Below are 14284 nucleotides of genomic sequence, written 5' to 3'. Positions count from 1 at the left end.
CTATCATTTGTCTCTTTTCAGTAAGAAGCGCAGCTCCCTATTCAGGAAAATCACCAAGCAGTCCAACCTGCTCCACACCAGCCGGAGCCTCTCCTCTTTAAATCGTTCTCTTTCATCTGGCGACAGTCTCCCAGGCTCCCCGACCCACAGCATCTCTGCCCGCTCGCCCACACAGACTTACCGCACAGCTATTGAATCCCCTTTAATGGGTAAGGTTAAAGGTTCAGATATTTTCTGTGTTTTAGATTTTTTGCTTTTTAAAGAGTAACTTGAACATTCCCTGCAGAGTTTCTGACCAAGTGTGGGACTTGTGGATCTTTTTTTGTTACGAGTGGGACCCCATTTATTTTTTATTCATGAGCACATTAATGGTTGCCCCTGCCCCTCGCAATCCGTAACCTGAACGTTCTGTGTGAGCTGGAAACATGCCCATTTACAAAACCTAGGCTGTGTTTTAACACTAGTATTTTAAGTGCACACACAGTACAGACAGGTAGCGCATAGTGAGGACATATTCACTTATTTTCACAAAAAGTGATTTTCTCCAGAGTCCACCTTTAATCATGCTCATTTAATCCCTTTTTCTCTCTTCTGCGCTGACCCTTTGCATGGTTTCTGAAAGAGCATACATATTTAAATAGAACAAGATAAAAACAGACGAGTAAATTTGACTGGGAAAATTTCCATTCTTGGCGGAGCAGAAATAAAATATTTTTACATATTGTGATAGAAAGAATCAGAAAATATGTTTATTTTTCTCTCCTCTCACCAGGCACCTCCTCCCAGAGCAGCTCCCCTGCGTCCAGTACCCCCAACTCCCCTGCGGCCTCTCATCACATGAGGCCCAGCTCCCTGCACGGTCTGTCTCCCAAACTGCACCGCCAGTACCGCTCTGCGCGCTGCAAATCTGCCGGCAACATCCCTTTGTCCCCCCTGGCTCACACCCCCTCCCCGACCACCTCATCTCCTCCACCTCTCTCTGGACACACTGTGGGCAGCTCCAACACCACGCAGACCTTCCCGGCCAAGCTCCACTCCTCCCCTCCCGTCTCCCGCCCTCGTCCCAAGAGCGCAGAGCCGCCCAGGTCCCCACTGCTGCAGCGGGTGCAGTCAGCAGAAAAGCTGGGAGGACCGATGCTACCTTCCTCCTCTTCATCATCCTCGACGCCTTCGCCTCTGACGGGTGGGGTGTCGTTGCGCAAGCACAGCCTGGAGGTGTCACACGGGGACTACCGGAGAGAGTCCTTCCACTGTGAGCACAGCCTACAGAGTCTGTTGGAGATGGAGGGAGAGAATGGCCCTGCGCCCCCCTCTCCTTCCTCGTCCTCATCCCCTTCTCCACCCATGGGAGGGGAGATCGGAGGCCTGAAGCCCGTTCGCAGGATGGGGAGGCAGGAGTCGCCGCTCAGCCGTGGCACTCTGCTCCCAGCCAAAGAGAAAGATACCCAGACCGCAGCCTCTGAGCTCACCAGGCTGCAATCTGAGAGCACGGCTACTAAAGCTGAGTCCAAGACCGCCGCTGCTGACACAAGTAAAACCTTGTCCACCACTGAGGTCATAAAGGACAACTTAAGGGTAGCCACAGTGGAGACTAAGTCAAGTCCAGCACTGGTTTCATCCTCTGCAGAGGCCAAGCCGAGCTCAGGAGACAAACCTCAAAATGCAAGCAGGCCGAGCTCTGAGGCAGCAGTCTCCAAGAGTAAACTGACTGAGAAGATCCCCCCGCCCAGGACATCAAAGGGCCAACCACTGGACAGCAAGCAGCAGAGCATGCAGACAGACAGCAGAGCTGCAGCTAAAGCTCCCGAGAAGACTGAGGAGAAGGTGAAAGGCTCTGCAGCTTCAGACAAAGGAAACATGCAGAAGGTTTCAACTGCAGAGCAGCCAAAGCCCCGTAAAGGCACAGAGGCGGGAGAGAAGGGAGGCAGTGGCGGAAGTGATAAAGCAACTGAGATGACCAAGGTCAAAGGACCAGCACCTCCGATTCCCACCCAGGTTCAAGCCCACACAGCAGCTCATACACCAGCTGCTGCCAGGTCAAAGGTGGAGAAGGTATCAAGCAGTTACCGCGGGTCCAAGGAGGAGAGGGCCTACCTGGAAGTCCTGGAGGAGAATCCCATGTCGCCCTCCTCTAGTGCGGCCTCACCGTGCTCCAGCAAGTCCCGGCCCATGTCACAAGCCAGCTTTGTCACCCAGCTCACGAGTGTGGCAAAAACAGTGCTGGGGCCCATGAAAGGGGCATCACAGGAGGGGGCCAAGGTAAAAGATACCTCCAAGTCCAGTGAGGAGAAGCGAGTAAGCGCAGCGGGAAGGCCAGAGGCTTTGTCTGGGGCCGGGCGGAGGGGGCAGCAGACGGCGACGGCGGCCGGAGCCAGCACATTCCAGTCTGATAAAGGAAACATTCGAAGCTCCAAGCATCATTCGTGATAGGGGAAAGAGTCAGACTCTCCCATGCAATGCCTTTTACTGTAGCATCACACTCACATATCATGAAATAACATGACTTTAGATGGAGGGGAGACGTGAATGCCTGATGAAATAACACCAAATAGATGACATGTGACATGTAGACACATCAGATGTGAACAAAGATGCATCAGCAATGTTGGAAAAATGTGCGCTCATGGTATCATAATGTAGTCCCGTGTATGTTATCTATGTTCATCAATGTGTTGTGTGTGATTTGTATATAGGGAAAATGAAAATGTTTTAATGCATGATTGACACTGTACATGGAAAATGAAAGACTTATCTAAAAAGAAGATAATATAAAGCAGACCTTAAGGTGGTGAACACTGTGAACGACTTTTCAGCCAACCCCGACAGGCAAACTGTTAACTTCATGTAAACAAGCAGGATTCTGTTATAAACGGGCATTACTCGCATGTCAGATTAGCTCCAGTGCCATCGTTTAGTTCAGCTGGAAGAAGAACAACACACAGTGTGTTTTCAGTCAGTTACTAAAGGAGTTCAGGCTTGTGTCGTGTTGGGAGGAATAGAGAAAAACGCAGCATAAACTGGACCAACATACCAAAATGCTAGAATAAGAGGGTGAATCAGCCTGTTGGTTTCCGATCTGTTTAAGGGCTGAATTTCACTGGGGTTGAAAGAGGTGGAGTAGATGAACTTGCACAGGGACACTTAGCTATATGTGCTAATATCGCCACTTTTTAGCCAGGTGTCCCCAATGACTGAGTTTACATTGTGCTGAGGAAGGGAAGAGAAGACTGAAAAAAGGGTTGCAATAAGCCGAGCAAATGCTTTTTTATTTGAAACATTGTCTCCATTGATCGTAGTAAAATGTGCAATGATATATTTTAGGCTATTTTGGTGAATACACTAGTGTGTTTGAAGTTTAGTGAGGAGACAAAGTGCATAAAGAACCATAATGTAAGTCACACTTATAGGGAGAGCAAGCTAGAAACTGTCACTCACCTTTTTTCTATTTATTCAGATGTGTGGTGTATCGTGTATTGTTAATGTGTGAGAGAAAGTGCCAGTCTTTTTATTTAGGGATTATGTGATCTGTTTTGTTTACATTTAAATGTATAATATTATGCAATCCGACAGTGCCCAGTTTCATAAAAACTGAGCACCCTGGTCAATGATATAGTAGTAGAAGATATGCAGAGCCTGGGAGTAGATATGAGGAGAGCATCTTAGCAGTGAGGTCGTGTTTTGTTCTTGTGTGTTGCAGAAAAATGATCTTGGTAGTTTTTGGGTGAGCAAGCTCAGACTGCCACCTTGTGGACGATGTCACATGACACCCAAAGTCCTGAGGTACAAAGACAGATGGGTGTACGTTTAGCCTGAATAGCTTTCCGTGTCATACATTATAATTCTTATTTTGTCTATGAACACAATTAGATCAATCTCAAATAAGTTTAATAGGCTGAACAGTTATTTGTTTTATCCATTAGGATGATGAGGTCAGCAGACATCTACCCAAGGTTTGGACATTAAACATGTGTGTTTTAAGACAATTGCACTTTATTTTAGTGTCAAATATTTTTGTTGACTCATTCTATATATTTATTTGTTTTATTTTTCTATTTGTTCTATTTATTTATTAAACTTTTTTATTAATTCAAACTGTTTTTCCATGTTACAAGTAGTGAGCTTCATGACTGAAACAAATTATTTATACATTTTACACTTACAATGTGAAATCTACCAAACCTGTGTGGCTACTATCCCCATTGTGAGCAGTTTTGAAGCCTTCACTCCACAAGTCTGAAGTTGTAATATTTATGTCATGTCCATTTTTTTCCGAGTGGTATACCTTTTAATTTTTTTTACAACAACTGTGTCCTGACTGTTGTTGTCCATTACATTGCAACATATTTATCTGCCACTGTTGTGAAAAACCAATGCAAAAAAAGCCTATTGTGCAGAAATGTAATAAAATGCAGAGAAACCCTTCGTTTTGCCTTTGAACTTTTATAATTATAACTATTATTATTATTATTATTATTATTATTATTATTAGTAGTAGTAGTAGTAGTAGTAGTAGTAGTAGTAGTAGTAGTAGTAGTAGTATTAGTATTATTTTTTTATTAAGATAAAAAAAAATTAATAATTGTTTTAAAATGAGCAGCCAAGAGAATAATAGAGGGGCTCGCTTTGATTGGTTCTGTGTTGACCAATCACAGCGGTGCAAACATGTAACCAGTGTAAACAGGAAGTAAGCGCAGATTAATTTAGCGTTGCTCTTTGATGCTCGCGGCGAGATTCTGTTGGTAGCAAAATAAACCCAAACTTAAGTGCCTCTCAGTGACTTTCTCTCTTCGAAGGAGACAAAATGACGCTGTATGGATGAAGGTAAACGATGAATGTCACGCACTGATAAGTTTATAAATCCTATGGAGGATTTTGCTGCGAGTGCATGGCTCTGGCGCTCCGAAGCTGTATGCCTGGACGTTTTGTGTTGTGGACATGAGAACGAACCCTTCTCATAGCCGAGTTAAATTTATCTCGTAGTGTCGTAGTGTCCCATTTGTAGTCGTGATATGAACAGTTTATTTCTGTAGGGCTTCACTGTTTAGTTGTATACTAAGGTTACATATAGCCTACGGTTTGTATTTAGTTGACCAATGTCTGTATCCAACAGTAGTGTCATGAGTAGGCCTATGAACTGTTCAATCATTTAAAGTAAAAGTGCGACATGGTATTCATTACTCAGTTAATTTATCTAGCAGACTAGTTCACCTGTCCATCATTTAGTTTTAATCTTGCCTAATTAGGCTATGTACCTTATTAAATTTCAAGTTATAGGCTATGACATGTTTTACATTTCAAATCTTCTGTCAGCACTAAAAGGGTGTATTATACTTTTAGTACACAATGTGAAAGTGTCATGAATAAGGTTGTTACTGTGCTTGATAAAATTTGATATTTTACCAAATATGTGATTGTTTATGACATGGGGAATTTTTTTTCATTTTCGGAAGAAAAAAAAACCACAGTTGTGAAAAGTAACTAACTAACATTTTACTCAAGTAGTGTACTGTAGGCCTACTTCAGCACAATGTTGAGGTACTTTTTAATGCATACTACCTTTTTACTGCATTACCTTCATCTGACAGCTATTGGCGTAGTTATTTGCAATTTATCAGATTAAGATACGATTTGAAACATTTGATTATCTTGTTAAATAACAATTTATGTTTAAAGATAAACAAGTGGTTTCCAGTCCTCTCGGATCTACTTGGAGCCCCTTCTTAGATCCTAACATTTAGTAACAAGGAGATAAAATTATCCTTTATGCCTTAAAAAAAATTAACTAACATTTGTTTGTAGATTATCGTTGTTTTTTGTTGTTGTCTGCCATACAATTAATAATCTCAGGAACACAGTCAGATGTATCTTTGTTTGGTAACCGCTGGACTAAAACACCAAAATGGTTATAAAACAATATCTCCACCTCAACAAGATACAACCAATAAATGCTGCTACATGATATATCAGTATTAACAATCTAATTATGGTGCATATATAATAACAGTTAATTTACACGGGGCATATTTCTGCAGAACACCTTTACGTTTGGTAATGATATGCACTTTTACATTAGTTACTGGATATTATGAGTGTTGTATTTTGATAGTAAAAGCTGTGTGGCCTTTTTAGTCACTGATTACACTACTGATATAGAATATAATATGATTACCCAGAATACCCACATAACTGCACTTATTGTATCAGGGAATATTGACGACTTCTGTGTCTGTCAATGTGTCAGACGGAGGGAATAGTTCACCAGCGGATCTCCTGCTGCAGCTGAATTGACATATCTGGCATTCCTTGTGTCACATGGTGCAGTCACATGGTTTCCCTTAATGTCATGGAGAATAATTGACTCTGTAGTGGTTAACATTAACTTGTCTGCAGAACTTTTTTTCCTTTAAGGACAAAATAGTACGTGCTGGGTGGCCCTTATGGTGTTGCGTTACGTGTACAAAATTTGTGTTGTCTCTCGTTTTTTTCTTCGTCTGTGTAGGTTGCTATGGAGATAAGTAGCTATTCCTCCCCTTGTCACCTCCACTTGTTATGAATGCCAGCAGCTCCTCTGCCCGCTCTGAGGGCCAGTCCCCTGCAGAGGACCCTATGGACGACTGGCTTTTCCTCTCTGCGGCTGAGGATGCTAGTCCTCGGGTCCCACAAGTTAGCAGTGAAGACCAGGAGGCAGAGGAGAGGGGCAGACTGAGAACCAAGTTGGTCTCGGCGTGGAACAGTGTCAAATATGGTCCGTTTTAACCGCCCTGACATTGTAACATTGTTTCATATATTTACTGTGCAAAAAGAGCAGATCTAATTGTTCTCTTTGGTATTGTTTTCTCTTTGCTCCCTTTTATTGTTTTTAGGTTTTTCCTTGAAGCAGAAATCCAAATTCAGCAAAGGCTCCCCACTGATCATGCTGGGGAAGTCCTACGAGCTCAAGGATCAAGGTGAGGCCTTGAGCAGTTTAGTGTGGCATTGTGCCTCCTCAAATGATTCTGTCTAGTGGGATTCTGTCTGAAGTTTTAATCCGTACTGTGTAACCATGTGTGGAAGCCAATTTTATATTGATTAGTTTAATTCTACTCTTGTCTCTATATTCATTATTTGATCATTGTATGAAGTGTATTTCCTCTCATCTTAACTACTGATGTATCCTGTCTGGAGTTTCTATTGTAATTAAATCAGTCTGATTGGGCTGACATCCTAGGTGTGGGCCATCCTGGAAGCTCCCAGACTCAGATTAGCATTGATGTCATCAAGAACCAAACTTGATTGTTCCATTGCTATTCTACCTACCTATCTGACCATGTCAACCATTCTGTATAAAGCAGCTCATTTTGTGTATACAACTCAGACAAGACCCTGGCATTGCTCTGAGTAGGATGCTCTGGTCTTCTCTCCATTCATAAATGCTGACCATAATCATCTGTATTGTCTTTTGAAACTAAGTAAAGATTTGTTTTCATATTGGACTATAGTGAAGTTTTCTTCAACCAAAAAACTTCTTCCACACATGTCAGGGGAGAAAGAGTGTTTCCGTCGCTCCTTTGCGTCTCTGCTGTGGCTGACATACAGACGGGGTTTCCCTGCGCTTCCGGGTGGCTGTCTGACCACCGACAGCGGATGGGGTTGTGTCCTACGCACAGGGCAGATGCTGCTGGCACAAGGCCTGCTGCTGCACCTGATGCCGCCAGGTGACCACACACACACACACACACACACACACACACACACACACACACACACACACACACACACACACACACACACACACACTGCAGTGCTGCAGTGTGTGTGTGTGTCCAGTCCATTAGCTGAATAACTACCGTATAACAGAGATTGCAGTCCGTCTAGCTTATATGATTGTCCTATACATTCCACAATACTCAACACACTTTATCATCTCTAGATTGGACTTGGTCTGTGAACTACCATGTGTTCAAAGACGACATGGACTTGCCGGTGTCTCGCCCTGCGGACAGCGCAGAGCGTGAGACGGATAAGAGGAGTCGAAGGCTGAGCCTGGATTCCCGGCTGTGCAAACCGGTGGAGGTGGAACACAGAAAGGTGGTATCGTGGTTCGCAGACCTTCCCACGGCTCCGTTTGGGATACACCAGCTGGTGGAGTTAGGCAAAAGCTCTGGCAAGAGGGCCGGGGACTGGTACGGGCCATCCATCGTGGCACACATCCTCCAGTGAGACCTGACGCAGCGACACACACCATACACTGGTCCAATTCTACATGGCAACTTTTTACCAATATGTAACATCCTACGGAACATTTCCTCTTATTTTCAGGAAAGCTGTGGCGGCAGCGGCAAACCTTCCCGATCTTGCTGTGTATGTTGCACAAGATTGCACCAGTGAGTGATCTCTTTCATCTCTTTAATCTCTCTCTCTCTCTCTCTCTAAGTTTCTCCACAGCTGTTCAAACAGAGGAATGGATCAGTGCTTTAGGCCTCTTCAGACATTTAGCTTTAGAGCTTTATTGATTAGAGAGTTGGAAACTACAGAGAAGTTTATGAACCGATGCCAGTGTGTGTGCATGCATATACAGTATAGCCTCATAGCAATAGTTTAACACAGTTCAGCCTGCAAAGCTCCATCTGGGCTTGCACTGTTAAAGCTGCAGTTGAGAGTTTTTTTACTGTAATATTTGGCAAAACTGTCATAATAGCCATTCAGCTATATGTAGGTGAAGTGGTCTGAAAATATTTTTGTATCACTTTGCTCCCCCCTGCCCCTGCCCTGCTGCCCCCCAAAATTGCCACCGCTCATGTTAATTTTGACCAATCAGAGCGAGGTCAGATTCTCCGTTCTTATTGGCTGTGGGACCTTGGCAACGACGTTAATGCGTCAGTTGCGTGAGCGTTCACGACCCTAGCAGTCTGACACTAGCCTACTGTTTGGTACTAGGCTACTACGGCGGACAGCGAGTAGCAATGTCTTCACAAACGAACCCTCAATTTACCATTCCCAGGATACCAACAACTAACACCGCTAAGACAGCAAAAAAACGAGGAAAGACGAATGTTGAAAAGTTAACTGCTGAAAGGGAGATGGAGAGAGCTCGAAAAAAAGTACACCGGCCATGTCTTCTTGCCCTATCACATCAAGACCTCTCCGACCGCGACCTCGTCCCCTTCCTCTGTCCCTAGGCTGCCTGCCGCTAGCAGCAGGACGTCCGCTGGCCCTATATAGCCCTCGTCCTGTGCTCAGTGTTGCCAACTCAAAGCAATTTTGACGCTATATTTAGTGACTTTTCAGCCCCCCTGGCAACTTTTTTTTTCAAAACAGCGACAAGCGACAAATCTAGCTTTTTTTTCTGGTGTTATTGGTGACTTTTTTCGCCAAAGCAAGTATCACCTCTTCTCAACGAGCAGCGGGAGCACTGACACGCAGCCCGCTCCTTGCGCAGCAGCCCCGAGCAGCCCCTCCCAGCTGCGGTCAGAGCAGCAGCATAGATAGTAGGAGATACACACACACCTCTCCGCTCTGTTACAATTAGTTTGCTATCTTGCCTGGCTGTTACAGCTACTTTTGTTAGGCCTACTAGCACACTTACAATGATTTTAAGCTAACATACATGGTATGTCTGTGATTAAAATATATGCTCAATATGTACGTATGTAGTTATCATTACTAATGTTTAATCACCTCGGAATCGGACATGGTGTTTGTCTCCTGTCAATGTAACTGAATTCACATGAACGCGCATAGCTGTCGTTCGAAGGGAGGAACTACAGCAGGTAGAGCATTGGGAAAACAGCCGTTGGGATCCCAACGGCTGAAACTCTCAACTGCAGCTTTAATAAAGCAGCTGGGATAAATAAATGTCTTTCTGTGTGTCTGTCCAGTCTACTTGGAGGATGTGAAGACGTTGTGTGAGCGGCCGCCCCCGCAGTCCTGGAAGTCAGTCATCATCCTGGTTCCTGTGCGCCTCGGAGGGCAGGACCTCAATCCCTCCTACACCACCTGTGTCAAAGTATCCAAAACAATATTGTCTGTGTTTTCACTCACTATGAGCATTAGTAAACCGGGGTTAACGTTTAACACTGATGGTTTTCGATTTGTCCTTGTGGAGGTTTCAGGGAGTTTAAAGCTTAAGTAGAACAACGTCACTAAAATTGCACTTAAAAGTAACTCATTACGGTATTCTAACTATACGTTTTAGCTTTTCCCAGCTAACAGTGTGGTGGTTGCACAGTTATAAACACAGTAATAAATTAACATACCCCCCCCAGTGATTTGTCTGTATGAATTAGTCCCTGCTCTAAAGAAAGTGAAGCATACATGTCTTACAAATACAAAGAATAACCCCCATATATGTCATTGTTTTCCACAGAAACTCTTGACATTAGAGTGCTGTGTTGGAATCATTGGTGGCAAACCCAAGCACTCTCTGTTCTTCGTCGGCTTCCAGGGTATGTGCAGCACAGTGTTGACATGGTTATTGTGGTCAGCTGTTTTGATCTCAGTCCTTTCACTTTTTTCTTTCTCTCTCTCTCTCTCTCGCTCTCTCTCTCTCTCTCTCTCTCTCTCTCTCTCTCTCTCTCTCTTTCTTCCTCTGGCCCTGCTGTGAAAAAAGACGACCATCTGCTGTATTTGGACCCTCACTACTGTCAGCCTGCTGTGGATGTAACAAAGGAGAACTTTCCCTTGGAGGTATAAGGAAGCACGTTTTCTCTTCTCCTTTTTCGTTTTCTATATTGTTTCCTCCTGTGACAGGCAGCTGTGTGCTCAGTCATGTAAACCAACCTGGTTCCCAACCTGTTTTTCAGACGTAGCCCAATAGCTCTATCAGATTAATTTAAGTACGGCTTGATCATGACCACAAGTCATGTGCCAAATGTGTAACGAAATGTTATTTAACATCATTTTATTAAACTGGACATTATCATACTTTTTATTTAGCATACTATTGAACTGTCAGCATTTCGGTTTGTTTCTTTTAAGCTAACTTTTGTGAATTTCTAGCTAACTATTTCAACCAGCAAATTATTTAGACTTCTCTGCCTGCTGTGCTGACAAATTAGTTTTCACGCTCACAATTGCCATTGGTGCTACTCAATATTTTAACATACAGGAAAAAACTTTTTAATTTCTATCTTTTAACTATTTACGAATGTACTCACTGGGTTGCAGCTAGCTAGGAATCGCTTTTTATGAGTAAAAGTGTTGAATTGCTAAAATCCACATCAGACCTTTTTCTTCCTCTCCACCACTTCTACAGTCGTTCCACTGCAAATATCCAAGGAAAATGTCCTTCTCTCGCATGGACCCCAGCTGTACCATAGGATTCTATGCTAAAGGCCAAAAGGACTTTGAATCACTTTGCACTATTGTTAGTGAGGTATGTGACTAGACTATTTGTTGAAATGCGGCTGTGTATTATTTGGATTTGTGTCTTCTCTGGTTTGAACTGATTTTGTTAGAATCGTAAGTTATTTGAACCAAATAACATTAAATACAATTTTAGGGTTTAATCCAGATTTAAAGGTGGAGGCAAGGGGGCGCCCTTAGCTCAGTTGGTAGGGCGTCCCCCCCATGGGCCTCGGCCAGCAGCGGACCCGGGTTCGATTCCAGCCCGCGGTCATTCTCTGCATGTCACTCCCCTCTCTTCTGCCCCATTTCAACTCTGTCTCTACACTATCAATAAAGCATAAAAATGCCAAAAAAAAAAAAGGTGGAGGCAGTTAGCCTGGCTCCGCCCGCCCGCCTACTTCCGGCCAAATTAGTACGATGGTCTGGTTGGACCAGGCTAGGAGGCAGTGATTCTGGAGACCACTTTTTGTCAGAATAACTTTTTGTAAAAATCAGTGCATATTTTCTCTTGATACACTACCTGTCCGCACTGTGTGTGCGCTCAAAATATTTTGGTGTTAATACACATCCTAAGATCTGTAAACTGGTATGTAAACAAAGGGGCTCGGACCGACCCACTGTAGCTAGCAACAATGTTATCGATATAGGCTAAAATGTATTGTTATGAAAATACAGGTAGAATATGTTTTAGTAGTACTGTAGCACATGTGACAATAAGACAGTCTAAATTGAAATAGGTGTTGAAGCCAAATACTTGACAAAGCAAAATAAGCCGATCAGTCACTTAGTCTATATGGATAGAATTGTTGCTAGCTACGGTGGGTGAGTCAAAGCCACTGTATTTACATATCCATTGACAGAGGCTAGGCTGTGTATTAATACTGGATGTTTTTCAGCAGACAACACAGTAAGGACAGGCACCTGATCGTGAATTTTTTTTCACTGATTCTGATTTAAAAAAAATATTTTGAAGACAAGCATTCTCCAGAATCGTTGACTTTGCCCTGTTACTGATCCGTCACCTCCTCCCACAGGCTGTCTCCACATCTGCACAGACGTACCCCATGTTTATATTTGTAGAAGGAAAAAGTCAAGAGGAGGAGAGAAGCACTACACCCACAAACAACATCACTCGTATCCTGAGGAAGAGTGAACGAAAAAGAGTGGACACAAGCAACAGCTTGGACGAGTTTGTTCTATTGTGAAGTGAACATGAGGAGATCACAAGATCAAACAATGTCCTCAACCTCCACGGAATCCTTAAAAACTTTGTCAAAGGATGTGGTCAGTCGGATATCATAAATTACACTACTGTATTTGTATTGCTGTATTGTGCTTGTTTGTTTTTGTATTTATTATTTTAAGAGGAGAACTTTTTAATTGATGTACCGTCATGTGATGTGACAGGATCTGCGGCCTTTTAAAGGGTTAAAACTTAATATTTTTGTAAACATGTGACTCGCACATGAGGAACACAGGAAGAACAAGACTTGGCTGGAGAAGAAGTTAAAAGTTTTGTGATTGTACACTTGCTGGAAAAGGACAAAATTTACTGAAAAGATTCTTATGAGCTGGGTTGTTTTTCTGCTGTCTTTGATCTGAATAAACAGGTATGAATAAAAGACAGTAACTGATTTGTAATCCCGTGGACTGTCACTCAAACATGCTCGATGTTGTGATTTGAAGTGCTACTTTTAGGGACTGTATGTAAATGATTGAGGTGGGGATAAAAGCGTAATCTTCTTAATAAAAAGGGCTAGTAAAGGTCTTTAGAGATCCCCTGACATTTCCTCTACCGCCACCATGAGGTTCACATTAGTGGTTTTTGTGGAAAATGTCTAAACAACTGTGGGAGAGGTCACCATGAAGTTCCGTACAGACATTCATGTTCCCTTATAGGGATACAATAATAACTTAGCTATCCCTCTGACTTTTCATCTAGCACCATTATCCGGTCTAAATTTTATTTATTTTATTTTAATGTTTATTTGACAGGGACAATACATACAACATTGCCACAAAAAAATGGGAAAATGTGATGCATATAAGACGTCTAGCTTCAGCTAATTTGCAGTCTGCAATAAAATCGGTAAAAGAATAAAATAAAAATTAATAGATAACACTCCATCTTTTCTGACCCTCTGCAGGCCCCTAATCATTTCCATACGGTCCCTTACATGAAATAATCACTATAGGTAACAGACCTCACGTGTGATGGAAATCTAGATGGGGATGGTACTGAAGCTCAGGCAGGACTAGACAAATTCAGAATCCTTACGGGAGATTAGTGGGGCCACCGGAGAGAAAAAAAAATAGGAAGATTTAAAGGGAAAAAAACTCCAGTAAGCTTGACTAATACCATCCCTCTGTGAGAGGAGAATGTAGGGAATGTCTACAAATGCATATGCATAACAGCATAACGAAATAACGAAAAATACTAAATTCCTTTACTCTTATAAAGTTCAGTGCTGTTATTATTCGAGCTGATATGACGTATAGTTTCCGTAAAATTGAGGTTGTATTGTCTGCCTTACGATGATGACAAAGATGCATCTTTTGTTTTGAACGTTTTGCTTTCGTGTTATTGATAGTTGAGAGTTCGAATCTGTCAACATCTTTCCAACTTTGAACTGCCTTGTTTACTCTTGACATTTCAACTTATTTCACAAAGTTGTTTTTAAACTTAATTCTCGGCATGTCGCATTTACTCTTCTGTAGATTCCCTGCTCCTGCGTTGTCAGGCTCCGCTGTACCTGTTTACCCCCGATAGTGACTATACATCAAATGGCCATGGTCCTACTAGGTCCTCCATGTCCCTGAAGAGGTTTTTCCCCTTCCCACATATTTCTGCCTCTGCCAGTCCATACTGATGCTATGCCTTCTCATAGAAGAACCAGAGGAAAAGGTCCTACTGTAGAGCAACATGTACAAACTGATGGATCCGGGCTTTGGTTACGTC

General features: G+C 42.9%; 2 protein-coding genes across 2 annotated transcripts in view; both read left to right on the top strand.

Moving 5' to 3' along the window:
* LOC307262287 (microtubule-associated serine/threonine-protein kinase 1-like) overlaps nucleotides 1-2427 on the top strand; it is a gene marked incomplete at both ends in the record, with an annotated part of 43665 nt that extends 41238 nt beyond the window's left edge. Inside the window, 2 exons of the mRNA XM_080043120.1 lie at nucleotides 22-209; nucleotides 773-2427. Of these exons, the coding sequence (XP_079899246.1) occupies nucleotides 22-209; nucleotides 773-2427 (1843 nt within the window). The remainder of the gene's footprint in view (nucleotides 1-21; nucleotides 210-772) is intronic.
* Nucleotides 2428-4687: 2260 nt separating this feature from the next.
* On the top strand, nucleotides 4688-12863 carry LOC307263258 (cysteine protease atg4da-like). The gene is made up of 11 exons (XM_080044375.1): nucleotides 4688-4821; nucleotides 6500-6745; nucleotides 6864-6947; nucleotides 7521-7694; nucleotides 7910-8195; nucleotides 8299-8363; nucleotides 9858-9985; nucleotides 10346-10424; nucleotides 10589-10665; nucleotides 11234-11353; nucleotides 12360-12863. The coding sequence occupies exons 2-11, from the start codon at nucleotides 6550-6552 to the stop codon at nucleotides 12528-12530; spliced, it is 1380 nt and encodes a 459-aa protein (XP_079900501.1). The 5' UTR covers nucleotides 4688-4821; nucleotides 6500-6549; the 3' UTR covers nucleotides 12531-12863.
* Nucleotides 12864-14284: the final 1421 nt, after the last annotated feature.

The sequence above is a fragment of the Ammodytes marinus genome (genome assembly GCF_949987685.1).
Source record: "Ammodytes marinus genome assembly, chromosome: 16".
NCBI lineage: Eukaryota > Metazoa > Chordata > Actinopteri > Uranoscopiformes > Ammodytidae > Ammodytes > Ammodytes marinus.
Note: the sequence above shows the minus strand (reverse complement) of the source record. Positions and strands in the feature narration are given on the sequence as shown.

What these genes read in the sequence shown, in the direction of transcription:
- LOC307263258 (XM_080044375.1), top strand. Translation starts at nt 6,550, where the DNA reads ATGAATGCCAGCAGCTCCTCTGCCCGCTCTGAGGGCCAGTCCCCTGCA. An exon ending in GTGGAACAGTGTCAAATATG is followed by an intron (nt 6,746 to 6,863) that starts GTCCGTTTTAAC and finishes TATTGTTTTTAG; the next exon opens with GTTTTTCCTTGAAGCAGAAA. An exon ending in GCTGCACCTGATGCCGCCAG is followed by an intron (nt 7,695 to 7,909) that starts GTGACCACACAC and finishes TATCATCTCTAG; the next exon opens with ATTGGACTTGGTCTGTGAAC.